At 39.1% G+C, this 24,760-nt stretch overlaps 2 protein-coding genes across 7 annotated transcripts in view; one reads left to right on the top strand and one right to left on the bottom strand.

The window, feature by feature from the left end:
• The first annotated feature begins 2,861 nt into the window (after positions 1 to 2,861).
• RLIG1 (RNA 5'-phosphate and 3'-OH ligase 1) lies at positions 2,862 to 12,101 on the top strand. Of its 3 annotated transcripts, none has more exons than XM_065837588.2 (7): positions 2,862 to 3,019; positions 4,944 to 5,061; positions 5,683 to 5,778; positions 8,688 to 8,804; positions 9,229 to 9,423; positions 10,406 to 10,575; positions 11,137 to 12,101. In XM_065837588.2, the coding sequence occupies exons 1-7, from the start codon at positions 2,930 to 2,932 to the stop codon at positions 11,323 to 11,325; spliced, it is 975 nt and encodes a 324-aa protein (XP_065693660.1). In that variant the 5' UTR covers positions 2,862 to 2,929; the 3' UTR covers positions 11,326 to 12,101. The 3 variants fall into 3 exon arrangements, with proteins under 3 accessions (XP_065693660.1, XP_065693668.1, XP_071655849.1); XM_065837596.2 differs by having other exon boundaries at positions 2,870 to 2,983; XM_071799748.1 differs by lacking the exon at positions 2,862 to 3,019 and adding an exon at positions 3,224 to 4,092.
• Positions 12,098 to 24,760, bottom strand: part of CEP290 (centrosomal protein 290) — a 54,447-nt gene continuing 41,784 nt past the window's right edge. For 2 of the 4 annotated variants that reach the window (XM_071799741.1, XM_071799739.1), the window contains exons 45-55: positions 23,742 to 24,380; positions 22,562 to 22,696; positions 22,233 to 22,319; positions 19,820 to 19,984; positions 19,349 to 19,471; positions 18,876 to 19,036; positions 15,900 to 16,041; positions 14,138 to 14,211; positions 13,882 to 13,985; positions 13,177 to 13,283; positions 12,098 to 12,887 (exon numbers count right to left, since the gene is read on the bottom strand). In XM_071799741.1, the coding sequence (XP_071655842.1) occupies positions 12,699 to 12,887; positions 13,177 to 13,283; positions 13,882 to 13,985; positions 14,138 to 14,211; positions 15,900 to 16,041; positions 18,876 to 19,036; positions 19,349 to 19,471; positions 19,820 to 19,984; positions 22,233 to 22,319; positions 22,562 to 22,696; positions 23,742 to 24,380 (1,926 nt within the window). In that variant the 3' untranslated portion in view covers positions 12,098 to 12,698. The remainder of the gene's footprint in view (positions 12,888 to 13,176; positions 13,284 to 13,881; positions 13,986 to 14,137; positions 14,212 to 15,899; positions 16,042 to 18,875; positions 19,037 to 19,348; positions 19,472 to 19,819; positions 19,985 to 22,232; positions 22,320 to 22,561; positions 22,697 to 23,741; positions 24,381 to 24,760) is intronic. The other 2 variants (XM_071799743.1, XM_071799747.1) reach the window with 2 other exon arrangements.

Consider the following 24,760-nt stretch of genomic DNA (forward strand, 5'->3'; position numbering starts at 1 on the left):
TTGGTGCATCTTATTTCACTTTAGACTATTGTAATTTCAACCACTCGCTTCATCCCATTCTCCACTCTATGTATTGTTCTTGTTTTCTATTCACTTCCATGTCTTCTTGGCTCTGTTGTCAAAATAGATATGAAATTTTTATACATTATTGACTCAAATAATTCTATATGCTCTTTCAGAAACATGTTTAAGAATTAAACTTTGAGCACGAGATAGCAGTTGTATATTTCTCTTCATCATCCTCTTCATCTTCTTCGTTGTTGAGGCTTCGTAGATGTGGACCATGAATACTGAACTGTCAGTGGGCCCGAGGAGCCATATGAAAAAGCATTAATGTTGTCAAAAGCTGTGGAAACAGGGCCTCTTTGTAGTTCTATGGCTGTGCTTGTGTGAGGTAGACTTAAGGTGGTGAGGTCCCTGCCCAGCTGAGGAGGGCAGTGACAGAGCAGCCTTGGTGGGCACCTGCTGTCCAGCCAGGGTCAACCCACCACAGCTTCAAAAGTTTATCCTGAGGAGCAGAGCCCATGAACCATCCCGAAGCCCCTGCGCTGACGTGGGCAAAACCGACAGAGAGAGTTCCCCACGCCCTGGGGCCCGGGCATCCCTGCCCCAGCCAGGTGTGCGGCACCTGGGCAAGCAGGAAACAGCCCGAGGAACGGCTGCTGGGCCGACGGCACCAGCGGCACTGCCACCGCGCGCTGCCTCAGCCCGGAGACAAAAGCAGGCGGGCGGGGCGGCCCTGACACAGCGGGAGCCGCTCTGGGGAGAGAACGGCACCTGTAGCCCTGGAGCTGCCCCAGGCGAGAGGTTTGGCTGCAGATCTTGACTGAAATACGTAGTACAGGTCTCTATAAGGCTCCCAGCCTTAATTTTGGGAGAGAAGGATCATTTGGTAGCCATTTCTGGTCTGTCCCTTCCTTGTTCTACCAAGTGTACCCAGGTATTCATCCTTTGCTTTGTTTAAATGCAGGTACAGTCATGGCAGGAACGAGGCTGCGCTGGGGTCCTGTGTGGAGCAGTTTTGCGGTACCCACCTGTGAGCCCTGCAGAGACAAAATCACCTTCTTTCTCATCTTTTTTTGTGCTCAGAAGAATAGCAGGAGAATATCCAGGAGAATGCTGTGAGAGACAGTATCAAAGCTTTACTGAAATCCAGAAACAATTTATTTATTTAAGGTACTAATGCATTTGAACTTCTGTTATACATTAAAATTTCTGTTAAATAAATTGGGGCAACACTCTGCTTAGAGGTTTTTTCAACCCTATGCATGTATTTTACTTTTGGTCTTGTGGTGAACAGCCACAGTCTCTAAAAATCATCTTAACTGTCTAATTTTTATAACTGACAAAACTCAGTGAATATTTTTAATACCTTAAAGCATGACCATACAGAACATCCTTTTTTAATTTCTATTTTTGTCACTTTTGAAACATTGGTGCATCTTATTTCACTTTAGACTATTGTAATTTCAACCACTCGCTTCATCCCATTCTCCGCTCTATGTATTGTTCTTGTTTTCTATTCACTTCCATGTCTTCTTGGCTCTGTTGTCAAAATAGATATAATGAAATTTTTATACATTATTGACCAGAATAATTCTATATGCTCTTTCAGAAACATGTTTAAGAATTAAACTTTGAACACGAGGTGGCGGTTGTACAGTTCTCTTTCTCTTCATCATCTTCATTCTTGTGGCTTCGTAGATGTGGACCATGAATACTGAACAGTCAGTTGACCCGAGCAGCCATATGAAAAAGTGTTACTGTTGTCAAAAGCTGTGGAAACAGGGCCTCTTTGTAGTTCTATGGCTGTGCTTGTGTGAGGTAAGCTTAAGGTGGTAAGCTCAGGAAGAACTAATTCTGTATTGGGTTTGCACGCCAAGGTTTTTGAAGCAGGTGGGGCGGCCAGGGAGGATTCTGTGAGAAGCTGCTAGAAGCCTCTCCCATGTCCGCTAGAGCCAGTGCCAGCTGGCTACAAGATGGACCCACTGCTGGTCCAGACTGCACATCACCCTGTGAAGACCTGACCCTAACGCCCATTCCCTCTTCCCCTGTGTGGCTCGGACAGGAGAGTTAGAGGAAATCCAGGAGTGAACTTGAGCATGAGAAGAAGGGAGGGCTGTTGGGAAAGTGGTTTAAGATTCACGTTTTATTTCTCATTACTCCAATCAGATGTGATGGGTAATAAATTAGCCAAGTTTCCACAAGTCAAGTCTGTTTTGCCCATGACAGTAATGGATGAGGGATCTCTCCTTGTCCTTATCTCCACCCATCGTTGTATTTTCTCTCCCCTGCCCAGCTGAGGAGGGCAGTGACAGAGCAGCCTTGGTGGGCACCTGCTGTCCAGCCAGCGTCAACCCACCACAGCTTCAAAGGTTTATCCTGAGGAGCAGAGCCCGTGAACCACCCGGAGGTCCCTGTGCTGGCGGGGGCAAAACCAACACAGATTGTTCCCCAAACCCTGGGGCCTGGGCATCCCTGCCCCACCCAGGCGTGCGGCACCCGGGCAAGCAGAAAATTGCCCGAGGAACGGCTGCTGGGCCGACGGCACCAACGGCACCGCCACCGCGCGCTGCCTCAGCCCGGAGACAAAAGCAGGCGGGCAGGGCGGCCCTGACACAGCGGGAGCCGCTCTGGGGAGAGAACGACATCCTCGAGCTGCCCCACGCCCGCGGCCGCACTGGGCGCCTCCGAGAGGAGATGCCCTGCCTCGCTGACGGCTGCTGGGAAGGCGCCCCGAGGCCAGCGCGCCCGCCCCGTTCTGTCCTGGGCCGCCCTCCCCAGCGCTCGGGTGCGTCGCGGGGCTCCTGGCGGGCGGGCGGGCGGTCCCGGACTCCATTTCCCGTGGCGCAGCGCGGGGCGGTGCAGCCGCAGTTCCGCCCGGCGCTGGTCCGGCGTTGGGAGCGGGCGGGCTCGGGTGGCCGGGGCCATGAGGCGGCGGGGCGCGGTGCAGCGGAAGGTGCCGTGTGTGTTCGTGACCGAGGTGAAGGAGGAGCCGTCGGCCAAGCGGGAGCGCCAGGTGGCCGAGGCGGAACGGGGCCGTGAGGAGGCCGGCGGGGCCGCAGTCCCCGCGGCGGGGCCGGGGCCGTGGTTGGGCCCAGACCCAGGGGCAGTCGCTGGGCCGCGGGGAGCGGCGTCGCACGGCGAAGCGAAGCGGGGTGGACAGGCAGCGGCATCGGCTGTGTCAGACCCACTCGGCTGTGCTGTGGTGTGGTGTGTGTGTGGGGGGGGGGGACAGCGAGTGACGGGAGGTTTGACTGCAAAGCGTGACCAAAATGTGGGGTAGGGGTTCCCGTATTTGTGTGTGTCTCCCCGTCTTAAGTGCGATAAATAAATAGCGTTTGGGAGCTCTTTCAGGTGTGTCCCACCCTTTTCCTGCTAAGTGCATCCAGGTGTTCACCTTGATGTTGAGTTTGCTTTTTCTAAGTGTGGGTACAGTCATGGCAGGAACGAGACCGCTCCAACATGTCTGCACTGGGAGCATTTGGCTTATGATGGAAGAGTTCGTTCAAGGCTATAAGACATGGAGCGAGGTGAAAGTAATGGAGCCCAATCAAAGTTAATTCTTCCCAAGATGTAACAGGCAGTGTTGGGGCCGATCAGGGTGTCATTCACCTGTCTGCTGTAGTTCTTCAGCTTGTGTTTTCCAGTTTTAGCAGCAGCACCTGCTGCTGTCTGTTGGCTGCACAGTGAGCTTGAATCCATAGGGTTGACTTTCTCCCATTGTTGTTTGACTTTTGGATGGAAGCACTGAAATGATTGCCAGAACATCAGTAAGTTAATTGTTCAGCTTTGAGTACCAGCAGTATCTCAATAATGGTCATGTAAGTGTACCACTCTACATTGTTGTTCCTTCATGTAGAAAACACCAATTTTTTTATTAGCTCTGGAACTGGCAAACACTATCTTTTTGTGGTTTTTCAGAGTGCAGCAAGCATAGTAGAAGGGGTTATGACTTCTAGAGCCAAAAGGATGGCGGTGGTGGTGGGAAAACCAATGGATATGTTTTCTTACTCTGCTGAAAATTTTCATGTAATCTTCATAAGATCCTCATATATGCTGTATGTTATGGTCACAAATCTGGTTTCCAAGGTATGAAACAGCCACATGGTTTAATGAAAGCATTGAGAATGTTTTCATTAATTCCAAGTTATGTTTTGAAACTTTTGCAAAAGAAGGACTTGTTTTGTGATTTGCTAGCAGGTAGAGGCAGTGACCAACTTCAAAGTCAATATTGACTGGGGAGAGAGGACAGAGGGGTGATGACTATACAGGAATATATTTGAATCCAAACACAACTGATTATATGTTTGTGGTGACACTGTTATAGAAGTCCTGTGGAAGTACTCCTGGAATCTTGGACTAATTGTGGCTGGATATTTATATTTATTTCACATCTCCAGGCCACTTACCTCTTTGCTTTTTCTAATCAGGAAAGTGTTTAATTGACAGCACTGATGCTAAATATTTAACACCAGGATGCTTTTGCCACCTTACATTCCCCTGGTCTGTGTATTACACTAACATGGTGCCGTTGACTTTCATCTCCAAAGTGCAAGCTTGGAGCAGCTGGTCATGATGAATTTCTCTTGTCGTAGTGATACAGGAAGGCACCTCTCAAGATGTTGTAGTGTTGGACTGGAACCCTTCTTGTTTATAAGCACTGTGTAAAGTGGAAGGCAAAGTCATCTCTAAATACTAATCAAGAATGGAGGAGAGGGAGAGAGTTTGCAAATAGATTGACTTTGTTCTTTTGTCTGAGAGCATTTTCCAAACTGTCATGTCTTGAGGAAACAGTGGTGTATTTTGATAGGATCAGAAATCAGCAATATAATGTATAATAGTGGATTTGCAGAGGCCAACTGTAAGGAACAAGAATCCATGTGAGAACAAGGCAGTGTCACAGCCATGATGAGGGTTTAAAATACCTGTCTTCTTTTCAGCCATTTAAAGTTTTGGCAACTGAAACTATAAGTGGGAAGGCGTTAGAGGCAGATATATACAATGCAATTCCTACTGAAAAGGTGGACGGAACCTGCTGTTATGTAACTACCTATAAAGGTAATCAGGAAGATCCATATGCAGATTTCTCATGCTGACTAGAAGCCCTGTTTTACTTGACGTTCACTTCTATTGTATGATTTATTGGGTTACAGCTGTTGTGAATTCAACTGTCATTAAACATCTTGACCACAAAGTAATCGTTATTGTAAACATAGTAGGTGTTTATGAATTTTTTACAGATTTTACTCTCTAAAATGCATAAAGTATGGTTTAAATGAAGATGCTAATCAAGGAACTATGCCAATTTTAAAATTTCTTATTAGCAAGTCATCCTTGCACACTAGAGTTTATATAATAAAGAGTGTCTAATATCCTTTAGAAAGATTAAAAGGATGGACGTTGGGAGGAAATGAGAACACTGTGATTCATTGCATCACTGGTGTTCCTGCCTTTACCTGAAATTGTAAGGAAACTGTTAAACTAGGCATTATTCTACAAATAGATTTTTAGATTTCTATACAGTAGATAATTTATGAATTTAAATGATGTCTTTCAATATAAAATTTCTCTAGTGACAAATAAGGATTCCTATCTTGCCTTTGATGTAGCTGAATTCAGCACTCTGCAGGGTGTGGTTACCTCAGTAAACTGCTGGTTTTATCCCTCCGGAAACTCTAGGGCAACCATATCTATGGGCCAGGCTGGACCGAAAACCCAACAAACAAGCTGAAAAAAGGTTTAAACGATTCCTGTATTCACTGGAAGATTGTAAAGGTTAGTGAAGATTTCTTTCCTTCTTTTTGGGAATGTAAGTTTTCCAGTTGGAAAAACACATCTAGTATAATACTGGAAATGTCGGTGGTCCTGCTCCAAGTTTTTAAATGTCACTCTTACCTTTAATTTATGAGACCTTTAAGGTAGAATCAGTGTGGGAAGGGGATACCAAGAAGATTGCAGTAGGTAAGCCAAGGGTTTGCATGACATTGCTGAAGGGTGATAGTGGCACTGGGAGCATTGATGCTGCTCCTAGGAGCACGGATGGCTCAGGGGCGTGTCTGAAATGCTTGTACGCCAAGGTGTGCAGTATGAGAAACAAACAGGATGAACTGGAAGCATTAGTCCCAGAACTATGATACCATTGGTACTAAGTGAGACTTGGTGGAATGAGTCCCATGATTGGAGTGCTGGGATGAATAACTAAAGCAGTTCAGGAGGCATAGGCAGGGCAAGCTAGGTGGAGGTGTTCCTGTGGATGTAAGGGAGAGTTTCATTATACAGGCTGTACAGTGAATGGTGATGTGTTTAGACTCACAGAATCATTTTGGTTGGAAGAGACCGTCAAAACCATAGAGTCCAATTGTTAACCTAACACTGTCACTAAACCATGCCCCTAAGAACCTCATCTACCTTGAGGATTAGGAGAGTGGAAAACAAAGGAGATATTGTAGTTGCAGTCTGCTACTGGTTGCCCAGCCCTTGTCCTTGTAGGAGATTTCAGCTTCCCAGTCATCAGCTGGCAGTGTCATCCTGCTGTGATGAGCAGGTCTTGGAAATTCTTGAACTTTTTAGGAGATAACTTCTTGTCACAGGTACTCAATGAGCCAACTAGGAAAGGCGCCCTTTTAGATTTGCTGTTTGTGAATAGAGAAGGGCTTATGGGTGATGTGATGATAAGCGGTTGTATTGGTTGCAGTAATCATGAAATGGTTGAGTTTAAAATTTTCAGTGTAATAAGAGAAAACGACAGCAGAGTTGCTACCCTGGACTTCAGGAGAGCAAGCTTTAAGCTATTCAGGGAGCTGTTTAGCAGAGTATCCTGGAGATCTGCTTTTGAGGGCTTCGGAGTCCATGAGTGTTGTCCAGTCTTTAAGAATCACCCTTTCGAAGCACAGGAGCAGGCCATTGCACTGTGCTTTAAGTCAAGCAAGTGCGGCAGAAGACCATCTTGCCTGAACACCATTGTGAAGCTCAAGAGGAAAAATAACTTATATGATCTCTGGAAGTGAAATCAGGCTTTCCAAGAGGACTACAGAGCTGCTTTGTATATACAACAAGAAGAAATGAAATGCCAAAGCTCAAGTAGAGTTGAAACTGGCCAATGTTTTTTTCAGATAACAACAAGGCCTTTTTTAAGTGTATTTATAGCAAGAGGAGGTCTAAAGAAAACATTGGACTGATACTTGTGAAAGATGGTCATCTGACTAAGAGGGATGAAGAAAAAGCGGAGGCAGTCAATGTCTTTTTTGCCTCATTATTTAATAATACTGATAGATCTTGGGCTGCCCAGTCTCCTGAGTCGGAGGACCACGAGTGTTGGAACAGTGACTTTACATTTCTGCATGCTGAAATTGTAAGGGGCCAGCTGTATCAACTGAATGTTCACAAGTCCATGAGGCCTGATGAAATTCATCCCAGAGTACTGGAGGAGCTAGTAGATAGTATGGTAGGACCCATCTTGATTATCTCATGATTGCATTATTCTTGATGTGCCTTTCAACAGTACGCAGTATAATCTTCTCCATAAATCTTCCAGGAACTGAGGTTAGAGATTAGTCACTCTTCCAGATTCTGCACCTAGGGCAGGGTGATGCCAGACACAAGTACAAATTGGGAAAGGAGTAACTGGCGATCAAGCAGCCCTGCAAAAAGGGATCTGGGGGAGCTAGTTGACAGCAGCTCAACATGAGCCAGCACTGTGTGTCCTGGCAGCCCAGAGGGCAAACCGCATCCTGGTTGCAACAAACACAGCAGAGCCAGCTGATCAGAAGAGGTGATTATCCCACTATATTCAGTGTTGGTGCAGCCTCACCTTGAACACTGTGTGAAGTTCCGGGCCCCGCAGTGGAAGAAAGATGTAAAGGTATTTGAATGCATCCAGAGGAGGGCAACAAAGTTGGTGAAAGGCCTGGAAGGAATGTCCCGTGAGGAGTGGCTGAGACCTCTGAATTTGTCCATTTTGGAGAAAAGGAGGCTGAGGGATGACCTCATTGCTCTCTACAGTTTCCTGAGGAGGGGAGGTGGAGAGAGAGGTGCTGATCTCCCTGCTATCCAGTGACAGGACTCATGGGAATGGTTCAAAGCTGCACCAGGGGAGGTTCAGACCAGACATTAGGAAGCATTTTTTTTACTGAGAGGTTGGTCAAACACTGGAACTGGCTTCCTAGTGAGGTGATCGGTGCCCCAAGCCTGTCAGTGTTTAAGAGGCATTTGAACAATGCCCTTAATACCATGCTTTAACTTTTGGGTCAGCCCTGAATTGGTCAGGCAGTTGGACTCAGTGATCATCCCTTCCAGCTGAAATTATTCTATTCTATTCTATTCTATTCTATTCTATTCTATTCTATTCTATTCTATTCTATTCTATTCTATTCTATTCTATTCTATTCTATTCTATTCTCTCTCTTGCTGTAGTTTAAATATAATATTGGCTATTGGGATAGCTATTTGTTGATCTTGGTTAGTTTTGAACTTTTAAACTACTTAAAGGCTACTATGCTTCTTTAAACCCTCCTAATTCTAGACTGCTTAAGTGTGCCAGTTGTTGGTGCTCGTACAAAATAACAGGGACTACTGTCTGTAAAACAAGGTCTAGATCAATGGTATTCTAATACTTGCATTGGAAGATGATAAAAATGTAAAATTGACTGACAGTTTGCCAAAACTTACCACATTTGTATGTCTAGAATTTGTTTGGAATATTGAAGAGGATTTCAAGCCTGTTCCAGATACCTGGATTCCAGCAAAGGACATCGAGTTCTCTAATGGCAATCCTTTGCCTGATGAAAATGGACATATGCCAGGTACCTATGATGCAGCACAGGTAAAACGGGGGGGAGGAGGCGGCAGTCCATTGTTGAAGTGAATTAGAGTTAGTTCCAGAGTTAAAAGTAGTAGTTAACATATTCAGAAAACAATTGGAATGTCATTCACTATCCAGAAAGGTTTTGTTCTTTTGACACATTGAAAATAATTGCAGTTTGCTGCACAGACTTCCAAGCTTCAGCTGAAGGCATAGTTGTCACATTTATATTCCTCTGACATTTCTCTGAGATATGACAGTTTTTCTTGTTACTTTCTGCTTGTAGTTAATTGTGTTGTGGGTTTTTTTGTGTGTGTGTTTTTAGTTTTGTGGTTTTTGCCTTTTTTTTAAATGCATGTACACTTCTAGTATGCATGTCATAACTTCAGATGTTTACTTCAGTAAAATGCAAAGTTTTCTCATAGGTTGGGTGCCTGTGGAGAAGAATAGTAAGCAGTATTGCTGGCATTCATCTGTTATAAATTATGAGGCTGAAATAGCACTGGTATTGAAACACCATGCTGACCCAGGGCTTCTGGAAATCAGTCCGGTGCCATTATCAGAGATTTTAGAACAAACATTGGAGCTTATTGGGACTAATATTAATGCAAATCCTTATGGTAAGTCTGTATGGTCTGTTCTTAAATACTTTTTTATTTAGTGGAATTTTTGAGTGAAAACTATGTGTTTTCTTTCTATAAGTTTTTTAAAAAAGTTCTAAGGTAGCAATGTAACCTTTTTAGAAAGAAGAACAGGCTGGCTCAAAGAAAACTCAACCAAAAATACTCACCTCAGTTGTCACTGAGTTGACATGAGACTATTTATGTCTATCAAACCTCTTTCCACCTTCATGTGCTTTTGGAGTTACTATAAAAATGCTTTGCTTTAGGCTTTCAAAAATATTCTGACTGGAAAAATTGCTTTTCATATTACTATTAATAAATTGCAATTTTAAAATTATCAATTAGTATGAGTATTTTTATAGGAAATGCAATTTCACCTAAATTTTGGTTGTGACTTCTCCCTTTAAAAGCCTATAACAAAAATAATTAGGTGTGAGCACAAGCGAGTTCTAGCTTCTGAGCTTTGCTGTTAGGATAACTTGCAAGGATGGACAGGAAAAATCGTAGTACCTGGTCTAAACATTTTTGCAGAATGTAAATGAACTGCAACAAAAAACTCTAATAGCTGTATTCTTAGATGAAGATATTGAACAGTTACTGAAGACACAATGCAGTTGTTAACAGCCTGGCTTAAATATTAATCCATATTCACAAGAAAATATGCCAGATTTTGAGGAAGAATTTAGCTCTTACCTTTATGGTTACTGAGGAGGTGACCACAAGGGCAAAGCAGGCAGCTGTATAAATCTCAGTGTCATGTTTATTTTATATAAACAAAAAGTTATGTGAGGAGGAGACAGTTACATTTGATACTTGAAAGTATATTTAGATGTTCTCCTAAGGGCAGGACAATGTTGTAGCATCTAATAGAAGTCTACTGTTATAGAGTGCTTTTAAGATAGCTGTAACAACAAAAGCGAGGAGAATCTTAAGTTATGACACATAACTAGCAGGAAGATTTTTGTTTGTTTTAACATAGGATTAGGAAGCAAGAAGCAGCCTGTACACCTTCTTGTACCACACGGAGCATTTGAATTAAAGAATCCACCTGCATTGAAACAAAATGACATACTGTCTTGGTTTGAAGGCTGCAATGAGGGTAAAGTTGAAGGAATTGTGTGGCACTGTCATGATGGGTGTTTAATCAAGGTAAGGATATAAATGGAAATGTGGAAAGCACTATAATAATTCATAATACATTAAGTATTTTGAGGTATTTGTTTTCCAAATGCTTTAGTAGTAAATGTTCTTATAGCAAATCAGGTGACGGTAGAATTAGTCAACCCAGTGAATCACTACAATGGCAACGTTAAACTTTTTCATTATGTACGTTATGCTAATAACTTGAAGTAATTAAGAACATAAAATAATATTTTCTTGACTCGCTGTATTAGGAGTGACTCAAAATTTTAAAGCTTAGTTCTTTTATTTTAAAAATTCATTTATTGTAATGTTTACTTATAGAAAAGTATTGTTAGTAAGAATGTGAGTTTTGATAATTAGCATGTATTTCTGAAGCTGTGGTGGACACCTTGGTTCTAGTTTGCATTTTGTTCTTTGTTATTACTCATTCAGAAAACTGATTGATGGTTATAAGTGCCCTAATGCCAAGGATCACGGAATTAAAGCACTCATATCCACACCCCAGAAGTTGGGAACTGTTGGGCTGCTATTATCAAAAGCTCTAAACTAGTCTTATTTCTGTTTTAGCTCCATCGTCATCATCTTGGTTTACCCTGGCCACTTGCGGAGACGTACCTGAGTTCTCAGCCTGTTGTAATTTCTTTCAATAGAACTAAATATGACTATGACTTTGAACCAAAGAGTTTGTTTCACCACTTTTCGAACTTGGATGGTCAAAGATTTGACAGACTCAAAGATATCAAGTTTGATGTGTAATGATTTTTCTCTTTTAAGTTAATTGTTGTCACATGTGGTGCATTCCTTTTACTTGTGTTTACCACAGAACTCTACAAATAATCTTCTAGCTTTGGCAGCAGCCTCGGTACTATATTATTTTAAATTTTTCCTAAATGACTGATTTTATGTAACGAGAGATCTGACATGTGGATCACAGATCTTAGCTTTCAGCATGTTTATTTTCAGTTCTGAAAAATCGTTAACTTTTGAACCCATTCTGGAAACTGTTTTAATTAAGTGTAAGAAATATGTTGTCTAACACTGGCTGGTCCTAATAGCTTAGCTAGTGAATGCATACAACTGTAACACTTCCATAGGTTGGACTTATATAAATATAGTTATTATGACACTGTTGTATGTAGGATTCAGATTTGTTTCTAGTTGTTTCTTAACAGTAAAGGACATATTTCAGGTGGGACCAGATTTAGCCCTGAAATTTTGTGGGGTTTTTACAAGTTGTAACAATTTCTTTTGGGGTAAACTTTTCAGTGTATTATTTAACTGGTAAGCTGCAGCATTATGCTATTTCTTGAAAACCTAAGTAAGCTATATCCTACAGTTGCTTCTACTATTTTGGGACAGAAAGAGTAAATAGAAAGTATACTAGTTCTATTTTGGAGATCTTTAGTAATTAGAGAGGAGAAATGTGACTTGGCTTAATAATAGCCATTTTCAGACTGCATCTAAATTAGGAAAATGCAACAGGGGTGTATTTAGTAAGATGGCATATAAATAAATGTGAGACTTCATGATCATTTGAGTTGGTTTTATTTTATCTGTACTATAAAAGTATACATCCAGCTATATAAAATATACAAAATGAAAAATCATTTATCTACAAAAAATAACATTAGTTTGGCAGAAATACTATAAATTTATTTTCATTTATTTGTTCTTGGATTTTCTAAAATTGAGGTAAAAATAGCCAGGGCTGTAAGAAAAGACATCCAGCACACTGAGCCCGAGTCCATAGTTAGGAGGTATGATAGCACAAGATGGCAAGAACAAATTTCATCTACTTCTCGATCTGGAACTTAGTATACTTAGCACATTTTAAGAGTTTATAAACTTTTAGGGTAAGTCCAAGTTTTCAGCTTCACCGGACACCTGTGGATTACCCACATTGCAAAGGACTTGGGAGAGCTTACACTCATTTGTATTTTGACTACTGGATGTAAATACCGACCATAGTCTGTTGACTAATCCAATTTGCATTCTTAGGTGTGTGCCAAACTATTGTACCTTCAGTAGACTTGTTACATTCCAAGATAAAAACAGACAAATAGATCAGTATTATGTAACTGCCCTGGCATTTATTTTCTGTATCGATAGTGAGGATACTAAACACAGGCCTAATCAATAGAAACATTGCCCGGACTATCCCCTTGAATGCCAAACTCTTCAGAAAGCTGCTTTAATCTCTCTTCTAAGATAATATTTTTTTTTACTTCTTCATTGTAGTTATATTTGAGATCCTCAATTTCTTCAAAAAAAGAAGGGTTGAAGTTTTCTAGTTCTCTTCTCAGCTTTTTTGTTTCTTCCTGTTAAAAAGAATGAAGGAGTACATCCTTTATCCAGAACTTAGGAAATACACGTCAACAACAGCTTTTTTTTCCTTTTTCTTAAGAGACTAAATGATGAGAACATGTTCTCGAGAGACACAAAAATCTACCCATGAACACCACATTCACCAACAACGAAATAGGCTTTATAAGCATAATGTTTAGATATTGACTCTGTCATTAATTATTAGTTTAGAAATTAAACAGCTCTTTCTAGCTATTCATAATTTTGTTCATTGTCTTGCGTAGGATGATCCTTGCAACTCACCTTTAATTGCTGTTTTTCTAGCTCTGAGGCTTTCAGCTGTGTCTGGAGATCAGCTACTTCTCTCATTAACTTGTCAATATTATTATTCTCTACAATTTCATTAAGTCCTACAAAAATAATAATAATTTGTTATAAAATTTAAGGTGATGAAAATCAATGACATGAATAATCTTGTTTCAGTAATTCTGAATCTCCTGAAAGCTGAAACAGTTGAAGTGTGTAAACCCAATTTGGATCAACAACCACCAAAGATTCAAGTCATCTGAGCTTTTCTTTAGTTCTCGTACAAATTAGGTGGTTATGTGTAGTTCGTGTGATAGAATGCAATACTCCAAGGGCCAGTCTATTAGTGTACATCTCAGAAATACAACGTGTACAGTTTCTCTGAAATAAATGCAGGAAACTTGGGAATAATGTAGCATAAGGATTTTGTTAACTATATTCATAATTTCAAGAGGGTTAGGGGATTTTTTTCTCCAGTCATATGGCCATAGGCTGCTCTATAGTGCTTTGCTTTTCCCATGGGACCGATAAAATACTCAAAAATTCAAGACCTTAATTTGCTCCAGTTTATACTACTCTTGCATTAATATAACTCAAATAATTCTATAGATTTATTATCATTTTACACACATATACTAAGTAAAAATAGTTTTAGGCCCAAAATACACAAAGATCTTTATTTTAAGTATTGAAAATTATTACCAGCTGCAGGATTTTCACTTGTATGTGTGTGTATATGGTGCTTATAATCCTCCACCTGGTGAGCAAGTTCTGCTTTTTCTTTCTCTAATTGATTATTAGTTAATCTGGAATATAAAACAATTTTAGAATAATTTTTAAAAATTATTAAAATGTTTTAAAATATAAAATGTGGAACTAAAAATTGCAATGGCTGTTTCCAGATCATTCTTATGTATATTGGCTAAGGTATTTATTTAGTTATTTAAAAGTACATTACCTTAGAAGTTGAAGCTCCCTCATGAGGCTTTGCTCTGTCTTTGCACCTTCAGGAAACTGTTTGAGAAGCTCAACCTTAAAAGAAAATCTAAGATAGTTTTACTCTTGAAAACAGTGTCCATGGATAATGCAGTTCAGATGGAGTTCTCTTTGACACAGGATTGAAAAATGAATGAAAATAATACTAAGTATGTAATCAAGTACTAGGTTATCACGGAGAAGAAAACCCAAGTATTACTCTACTGACAATTTCCACAAAGCTAATTATCTACAGCCTTTTTAAAGTTAGTATAGATCATTGCTACATATTTCATGAAGGGTGAATAAAAAGTATTCTAAAGCTAGAGTTACAAAGAAAGTTAAGACATATTGCTACATTACCATAATTTATACATACCTGTAGGGAAGTGAAATGCCTACATCATTTGAAGTTCTTTAAAAATACTACTGATGTGCTTACTTGCATACCTAGGTATCCAGGTTCCTTTTTAAACAAAATATGTAAAGCCTGTGATTTTCAATGAAAACTCACATGAGTGTACGCTAACTAGAAATGACCTGCAGCCGTAAGCCAGAACAGGCCACTGACTAGAGAGGGAGTTCGTCTCTAGAAACGCCTTTCAGTAGAAGATGCAGGAGCAAAAAATTAGTGTTTTAAATATGAGATGATATATAGTTTTTGAATGCAGTGACATTTTATGAACTCTCATAAGGCTACTGTTAGTAATAAGATTTGATTCTATTTCTATCCAAAATGCTAAGGATTTGTTATTTTTCACAACCAGTTTCTTTGAAATTAAGTTAACCTTGACCACATCCCTTCATCAGTATTTGAGACATGAAAGAAACTGGCAAGTGTGTTGCTCCAAAGTAGTATCACATACTGAAATAATTTTATCTCTCTGTTAATTTTGCTGCTGGTATACAATTCATGTTAATAATGCTGACTTTAGAAAAGGGAAAACAAGCAAAAATTAATGAAATAATTGTTTTATAGGACCCAGTTCCATTTATTGAACACATTTACTTGCTTATATAATATATATGATTTCCTGTATTGAAAGTTATGTATTCAATACCTTACACTGAGAACGGCCAGTACAAGATGTCTGGGGAATAAAACCATTTGCATATTAATAAATGAGAAGACAGAAGCTAATCTAGGTGTATAGTCCTAGAGCTACATCTCTGGAGTACTTAAAGGGCAAAGTTTGATATATCTTTACAAAGGTACCTGAGTTTAATATTCATCAGCTCTTCGTGTGTGAAATAATATTTGGAAGACTTATTAAGGACTGCATGTAAGAGGCCATATTGCAAACAGGTATGGAGATCTTCCTTAGGATGGCAAAGTCAATGCCCAAAAAAAGATCTGGAAGGAACAGGGAAGTGCCCGCAACAAACTCACTCTGTGGAACACACTAGAAATATTTTAAGACCATCTGAAGGATCTGTACCTACAGGCTTTCATGTGATCAATGAAACTAGAAGTAAAAAAAACCAAACCCACAACAGAAGAATACAGTAGAAAAAATATATCTTTTCCTAAGACTGCAAGTCAGGAATATATATTGATAATATGTAGTAAACCTCATTAATTGCCTAAAACATGTAAATATACAACTACGGCAACCAGGACTGAAAAAACTTACAAAAGGGTGGATTAGAGAAAAAAAATGTACTCTGCCAATACAGACATTAGAAAGAAACTAATCAATATTAAGCAATTTATTTTGAGAGACATCTGGCTAAATTTTACTCACTTGTTCTTTTAGATCATGTAAGTTTTTATCAGCATTGTGTTCACGTTCTGTTGCTTCCTGAAGCAGCCGTTTAAGGTCAGTAATGCTTTGGGTTTTTTTAGCAATATCCATTTCCATTGCCTTCATCTTAGTTTCGTGCATCCTGGTAATATTTTTATTTAGAAAAAGATAAGAGCAAAAGCTAATACTTTCGCAGGAATAGAGATTAAAATATCTTTAGGAGATTAAATGCAATAAAATACACCCTAAAATATGTTGGGGGCATTTGCCTTGAAATAGTCACTGGTCTTATAAATCAGGTGAAAGAAGCATAATGAAAAATACGTTTTTACTCTTAGAATACCCCTTTGTGGATCTTTGTGTCTACACTTTATTAAATGCGGACTGGAATCCTTCCATGGCATTGCACATGAACCCCAAACTACTGCCTGCTTAAAACATTCATGTCTCTTATTGATCCAGTGTGCACATTGGTCAGGTATTACTTCAGTGTCACACCTTTGACAGTATTTTTCTTATTATTTAATAATTAATGGAAAATAAATTGATGTCCTGAGAAAAGAGCCAATACAGATACAGAAGATGAAGACTCCAATGGCAAAAATGTCCTGCAAGAACTCATGTTTACCCTGGAGTAACAGCAGTCTGAGGAGGATTCTGTTTTGCATTGAGCCATACAAGGTTACAAAAAGATTTTTGTAGAGTCATTGAAATGTTGATCTGGAGATCATGTAGCCCAGTCGCCCATATGAAGTGGGACAGCAATACAATTACCAATGTCTTGCCACCTGCCAAAGTGCCTTCGCAAGGGTCACTTGGGTGACACCTTTGTCTGCCCTATCAAATACTTTGTTATCATGCACATGGCTTTGGAAGATGTGCTGGTGGTGAGGTGGATTGCATGTTGAAGTGCCCCAGTGAGCTCCTCTAGGTTAGTAATGTCTCAATGTTATTAACTTACTTTAAAACCATGTTAAAGTAAATGCAAATAAAAGTGTTTATTCACACCAGCTGAAGTAGGGAAGTACAATTAAGCACAACCATATATTTTGAATCTATCTATACACAACTACCTATCTATATGAACTTAACTAAGTAGAAATGTTTTCAAAGAGGTGAAGAACTAAAAGAAGAACTGCATTCAAACTACTAGAGCAGATATGGTAGCTGTTAAGGGCCTACCATCCTCATTGCATGTTCCTGGCCTCTTCCTCCTCCTGTAGCTGGCAGCCAGGTTTGCCCTCCTTCTTTATGCTAAATCTGACCTTGCATTAAGACATTTTACCTCACTACATACTTAGGGGAAAGGTTAAAAAAAAGAAACGGCTTTCTGAAGTCTCAGCGAAATGGCACATCAGTACGTCAGAGAAGCACCAGAACACCCCAAAGAATGCTGTGGGAGTGCAAGAGTGGCAAGTGGGTAAATTCTTGGACATCAGCAGATAAACTATTCAACAGTGATTGACCTAAGATGGAACCAGACAAGTGTCTTTCCTGTCCAGCTGATTTTCTGCCCTAATCAGATTGCTGTCACAGGTTGTTTTTGTAGATACCTTCCACCACTTTACAACTATAGAAGAGTACTTTTGGAACATTTCATCTTATTTCCTCCTGAAGGTCATCCAGGAGAGTCCAGGACTAAGTATTTCTTCCCAAAAGTTTGCTCTCTTCCATCCTTATACAGGATGCAGGCTGTTTATTTCTCTTAAAAGCATAAGCATAGTTTCATTTTCTTGTCCTTTTCTGAGATGATATCCAGTTAAAAACTCTTGCATCAAGAGGGGCAAAACTCTCCTTTCTTATTCACTTTGATCAATCACAGGCATGTTTCATGTGAATGTATCTTACCTCAAACTGCAAACTCTGTATCAGTTTGTTAATTATTAAACTTGCTAGTGTGACATATAACCAGCATCTTTGCTCGTTACTGAAAGTGGGTGTAATGGTAAAGCTTTTTGGACTGGCAGTGGTTTTGGGGCGACTTACTTTGCCAAAATCATTTCTGTAAGCAAACCACAGAACACTGAACTAAACAGCTTGCTTCTATAGCAAATAAATGAATGGAATTAAAGTTGTTTGGGCTGCAGGGTTAAGATCTCCAGCATAAGTAGGTTGTCATAGAAAAAGCATCTGAACTAATTGCAGAAGTACAGATAAATTAAAAATGTACGCCTACATTGCAAAGCAGAAATTGGTGTCATAAAGCTGTTTTCTTTAGTTTATTCCACACTGACTGATAAAAGTGATACCTGAATTTTAAAACAACTGATAGGTATTTTTCAGATAACTTATTGGTAAAAAGTTGTTCCTGTTACTACCAAACAAAAATGATTTTTGATGCTGATTTCAAAGTATGAGTTTTATCTAAAAATCTAAGAAATGGCAATTCGCACACATCATTTTATATATTGAAAAAGATAAACTCCAAGATTTTCTCCCTTCTACAGACAGCAGAATCAACTGGCTGACTGCAGTTAGCTTTTAGGGCCTTCAGAACACACATGAAGGATCTTTGGCTAAGCCTACATGTCCCAGGGAGTACAGAAATCCCAGTGGGTTTTGTGACACAGCCTCTGCACATGGACGTGGTTAAATGCAGATGCAAATGCAGCCAAGCTGGATAATGCAGGCTGCTGAGATTGTCATCCATGTGGCAAGGTATTGAAATACTACGTTCTGCAAAAATGCGGACATTATTCCACAAGGGACAAATACAAGACATTTAAGTAGCAAGGAACACAAAATACTTCTTTCATCAGAACTCCAGGAGTCTACAGCTAATCTGCAGAAGAGAGGGAAGTAACTGATACTGATTCAACATACTAACATAGAATCAGAAAATAAAATACAGATAATCCAAAACTATCTTCAAAAGAGGAAAGAAAATTATGAAAATGACGGTCTAATTTGTTTGCTAATGTTTAAAGAGGAATTAACACTTGTGTTTATCTTCCTTACTTCATTCTCAATTCCTACCTTGTTAGAGTGGATTTCCAGGCTTTGCTGTCAGCTCCATCCAGTTGGCTCTCAGCCAAATTGAGCCTCTTAGTGGTTTCCTCCAGCTGCACAGTTAACTTCTCGTTTAATATCTCCAAGTTATTCTTTGCTATTCGTAGCTTCTCCACACTGTCAGCTTCCTATTGTTCAATAAATAAAGATTTATGGAATACTTACCCTCACATGAAGCACAGGATTATCTAAATAGATGGTGAGATAGGGTCAGTGCTGACTGAGAGGAAAACTGCATCCAGGGTCAGTATGATACAACTTCCAAATTGTGCCTAGGGCTGCTCCTTGGATGTCTCCTCTCCACATATTAAAAATTATGTCACAGCAGTATCAGTGCTTAGAAAAGTGTCCATTCCATATCAACCATTAAAAAAACACACAACACACTTGCCACAACCAGTAGCCAATGGAAATAAAGGGATGCATTGCAATGATCATACCTTTTTCAGTTCTTTACGCAGCCTCTCGTTTTCTGTAATGACTTTTTCCATGCCTTTGGTTTTAGATTCATAACGCATATTCAGCTGGCCCTCCAGATTAAGTTTCATTTTTTCCATTTCAGACTAAATATCAAACAATTTGTTAAAACACATATACCTTGCTTAACAGAAAATTTCAGATTTCCATTTTTTAAGCACAGCATAGTTGCAGCTCCCTAGCACAGTGAACATAACATTTCATCACATATTTAAATATATCCTTAAGGTACAGAGTACCTTTACCTAAATGATGCAGTACATTATACTAAAATGAAGTTTTACTTTTGTGTTCTACACGTTTCATATTTATTTGGTGTTTTTAAAACACTTTTTCATGCCAATCAATGTCAACAACAAGCTTGCTGCTCTGTTTTACTACTAACTTGCATATAAACTGCTGTCTAAATATAGTTATTGGAGACGAATTAGTACCTTTAGCCTCTCATTTTCCTGTTCAAGACCAAGTAATTTCTCAGTAGAAACCACAGCTGGAGTTTTTTTCAGATCTTCATTTTCTCTTTGGACTCTCTCTACAACCTTTTTCATCAAACCAATTGTTTTTTCCAATTCTGGGACTGTCTTTCCACTTCTACCAGCCTATAGAAAGGGAAGAAAAAAAAAGTAAACAGTTCAATTTAACATTCTGAGATACTCCAAATCTTACTTCATCACTTATTTTATCATTGCAATTTATATTTATTAAAAAGATGTTATATTTTTGGTGTGTCTTGAACCCTAAAGTTTCATGCATACTTAGCTCCCCAAAATGATATATTCACCCCCAAAGCTCCTTCATTTTCTGTGTTATCCAACAAAGGTGCAGCTAGTTCAAAATCCACTGTACTTCATGAACTAAACTGAAACATTAGGAAAATAAACTACCACTTTTTATTTTAGCTTGTCTTGTAGAGCAATTCCCTGATCCAACAGGCCATGCAATTACTTGAATGCTCATACTGTTGGGGTGTGTGGGGGGGAAGAAAGGAGGAAAACAGGGCCCTTTTTTAGCAACCATACTTCTGCTGCATAAAAGTGAGAGAAAAACTACATCTTAAACAATGAGTAAATCTCCCTTTCCCAAGATATTTATTGTCTTTGCAGGGTGATAAATAAATATGGGAAAAAAAGATTGTAATTTCTCTATTTTTCTTCTTTCACTAGGTGCATTTAAGAGGTAGAAAAGATGGCTCCAGGAAGAGTGGCTGGAAAGCTGCCTGGCAGAAAGGGATTTGGGGGTGCTGATTAACGGCCGGCTGAATATGAGCCAGCAGTGTGCCCAGGTGGCCAAAAAAGCCAACAACATCCTGGCTTGCATAAAGAATATTGCGGCCAGCAGGACTAAAGAAGTGATTGTGTCACTGTACTCAGCACTGGTGAAGCTGCACCTTGAATACTGTGTTCAGTCTTGGGTCCCTCATTATAACAAGGACATTGAAATACTAGAGATAGTTCAGAGGAGGGCGATGAAGCTGGTGAGGGGTCTGGAGCACAAGTCTGATGAGGAGCAGCTGAGGAACTGGGGCTGTTCAGCCTGGAGAAAAGGAGGCTGAAGGGAGACCTTATCGCTGTCTGCAACTACCTGAAAGGAGGCTGTAGCATGGAGGGTGTTGGTCTCTTCTCCCAAGTAGCATCTGATAGGACAAGAGGAAATGGCCTCAAGTTGCACCAGGGGAGGTTTAGATTGGATATTAGGAAAAAATTCTTCCTGGAAAGGGTTGTCAGGCATTGAAACAGGCTGCCCAGGGAAGTGGTGGAGTCACCATCCCTGGAGGTGTTTAAAAGGCATTTAGATGAGGTTCTTAGGGACATGGTTTAGTGCTAGAGTTAGGTTATGGTTGGACTTGATGATCGTGAGGGTCTCTTCCAACCAAAACGATTCCATGCTTCTATGATTCTACGTTGAAGTGTGTTCAAATACATTTATTTTCTCATCATCTATGTAGCAACTGTTTTCCTCAGTGATAAAAATTTAAAGATGCCACTGTTACCAGTTCTGGGCCCATGAAGTACCTTCTTTTCTTTCTACAAAGTTAAGGAGCACAGTACAGTGGAAAATGGGGAAGATTTTACTCCCTGGAGCCCTACATAAACCTATATAGCAAGCAAGTTTTGGAAGTAAAAATGACTTATTCTTCTCTAAAATAACTGTAAGGATCAGGTTTGTGCTGGTACACGGCAAAGTTAAACAAAAACCTTTGTCAGATCTTAGTGCCTGAAAAGGGAGGAAGAGTCAGAATTTGCTGCTTCCTCAAAAGCTTTGCATGGAACAGTTTTATAAGCTGAATTTCCTTATCCAAAAACTACCACTGCATAAGAGACTGGCAGATACACAAGCAGTCCATGCAAGGTACAAATAAAAGAATGGGAAATATAGAATATTTTGCAGGTACTCAGAAGTAGAACCTGTTTTCCTTGTACATTGAAAAAGCTAGGAAGGCACTGAAGAGCTTTTATGAAATCAGCTTCCTCTAAAAGGTCACACAAAGAGTTTGACAACTTAGTGGCAAGAGAGATGCTGGGCACTGTGGAAGCCTTCTTTTTCCTGTAATTTCTGAAATACTGCTCTATTAAAGTAGCTGACAGTAGCTAGGGTAAAACTTAACTATGTCATCTTGCATAGTACAACAAATAAAAAACTAACAATAATTCACACTTCCTATAATAACATCTGCATCAAATCAAAATCCTATCTTTTAAAACAAAGCTGTAACTATTACATAGTTACATGAATATAATTTTCATTTTACATATAATTAATAATTTAGCTTTATTGAAATATTTATGAAATATTTTTTTTTCAATGTTTTGGTTTCATTATGATGAAAAATGCCATTATAATACTCACCCCTCTAATGCTGCCCATCTTTCGTTCAACCTCTGCTTTCTCTTTTTTGAGAAGTTCACACATTTCTTTTAAGTCCCCTACTTGGTCCTAAAAAAAACAAAGTAAGAAGCAGTTTATTTAGATTTCAAATTGAGGTGAACAGTAACAAAATTACAATTGATTTACTTTGAAAAATGTAAGGAAAAAGACATTTTTCTTTGTTTCTACCAGCCATTCAACCTTCTTCCATAAAAAACATTAAAAACTTACAGTGTGTACAGAAAAGATACCAATTTGTCTTTAAGCAATCCCCTAGCCTGTGTCAGGGTAAAGGGTACTAAAGATGTTACCTTTAGTCTTGGCAGATCTCTACTGGCCTGCTCTAGTTGGAATCTGAGCTCAACGTTTTCAGATGACAATCTTAAATTTTCCTTGAAAACCTCTTGTTCTCTTCGATATTGATCATCTGATCCTATTCCTGATGTCTTGAGAAAATGGAGGAGAAAAAATTATTATGAAGAAATAATGCACCATTCATTATATCAGTTGTAGCTGATAAAGAGCAACAGAGAATTAGTATTTTTCACAGAAACAAAATTGATGACAGTTGTGTCACCAGTTATGATCTAATCTGCTCTAGCTCCTCTTACATTTTCTAAACTTGCTTAACATTTAAGAGATGTTTACATATCAGTATAAATGAGTAAAAATTTTGTCAAACCAAAACTAACTCTCAAACTATTGCGTAGAAATAAATCTCAAAGTCTAAAAGAGAAAAAAAGCTACTCAGTGTACCAAGCTGTGATACTGTACCTGGGAACAGCATCTAATTTTAAGGACATATTCTGATCTGTTTATTAAATAGTACATATGGCATAAGGAGTTTCACTGAAGTCAAACAGATTACAGAGCAAGGCAGGAGAAGTAGTATATAACTCTAGTTCAGTAGTATATAACTCTAATTCTTAGTCTGTTGGTTCCCATAATCTTAAGTCTTTATCCATGGAGGCTAGTAGTTTCTATTATATAAAAGTGCTTAGCATGCCTTATGTTGCCAATTCCAATCAGAAGTATATGGTAAATTATTATGCTTGACTAGTAAAGAGTAAAATCTTTTGATGATATAGTAATCAGCAGTTTTTACTTATGTAACCATGGAATTAACCACATGGTCCACTAATTATTCACTAATAATGACAGAAATAAAGTATTTGCTTCCCGAAAGCATATTTTTTTCTTAATGTAAGCAATAAAACGTCATTAGTCTGTTAATGAATGGAGGTCATTAACTACCTGCTTGTAATCATTGTGATTATTTGTAAGCTTTCTGGAACACAATTTTAGAATTGGCAGTAGTTTCCTTGTGAGCTGACACACGTGCCTGTCATGGAAGTGTAAGGTTTGCTTTATGACTACTTCAATATCCCTGCAGACCATGCATAGGAAACCACTGTATTATCAAGATCAAACTATTCTATTTCTACATCATTTATACGAAAGAAATGCTAGAGGACTGCTACAGTATCAAACCTCAGGCATTTCACAAAATTCTGGAGTTGTTTCAACCCCCTCTGTACCACGTGGGTAAGTTTCATGTTTATCCTCTGCAGTGTGTTGATTCATTTCATTATTCACATTTTTTTTTTCTGCTTCACAGCCTTTAGCTTGATTAGAAGGTTCCCCTGAATCAGACTGATTGCAGCTCATTCTGTCAGTATAAGGCTCTTCTACGTCGCCTTCTTCATCAGCATTTGATTGCCTGAGTATTTCTTGCTTCCTCTCTTCTTCTTCAAATTCCTCATTAAGTTTTCCATTTTCAGGTTGGGTTACATTTTCTTCTTTTTCACTGAAGTTCTCTTCATCAGTTATATTTTTGTTTTTCAGTCCTTCCCTAGAAATATCTGTGTCCTTGCATGTCTCACTCTCTTCAGGATGCTGTTCAGGACACACCTCTGTGCTTGCATCTGCAGTAGCCTCATGGACTTCATCATGCATTATGCATGTTTGCATGTCTGCTTCCTCATCTATTTCACTGCCATCAGCAATTCTATAATTAGTATGATGTTTGATTTCATCCCTATTGGAAATAGCTTTCCTTTGAAGGGAACTCAGATACTTTTGTTTACTGATAGGAACAGAGTTGGTCAGTTCAGTTTGGTCACATGTACTCTGATTCAAGTTGAAGACAGAATGAAGCATGAAAGAAAAGCAGAAGACAGTAAAACAAAACAGGAAATAAAGAAACCTAGAATGCACTGTTAAATCTATTTATTGAAAGATTAAGACAACCCAGTAATGCAATATTTGTAATATAATGAACCTTGTAAAAATTGCAACTAAAACACCTTATGTAACTGAAATGCAGCTCAGTATTTCCTAAGACTCTGAGTATCCCAGATTTTCAATCAATATGAAATATAAAAGTAGTCTTTCAGTTGCAGATTCGCATATTTTTAAATATATATCACCTATTACTCCACATATGCTAGGATGATGAATACTTCAGCTTCTACCTGTAGAACACAGAAACTATAAGTTTGGGGGTTTTG

The sequence above is a fragment of the Patagioenas fasciata genome, chromosome 1 (assembly GCF_037038585.1).
Source record: "Patagioenas fasciata isolate bPatFas1 chromosome 1, bPatFas1.hap1, whole genome shotgun sequence".
Lineage (NCBI taxonomy): Eukaryota > Metazoa > Chordata > Aves > Columbiformes > Columbidae > Patagioenas > Patagioenas fasciata.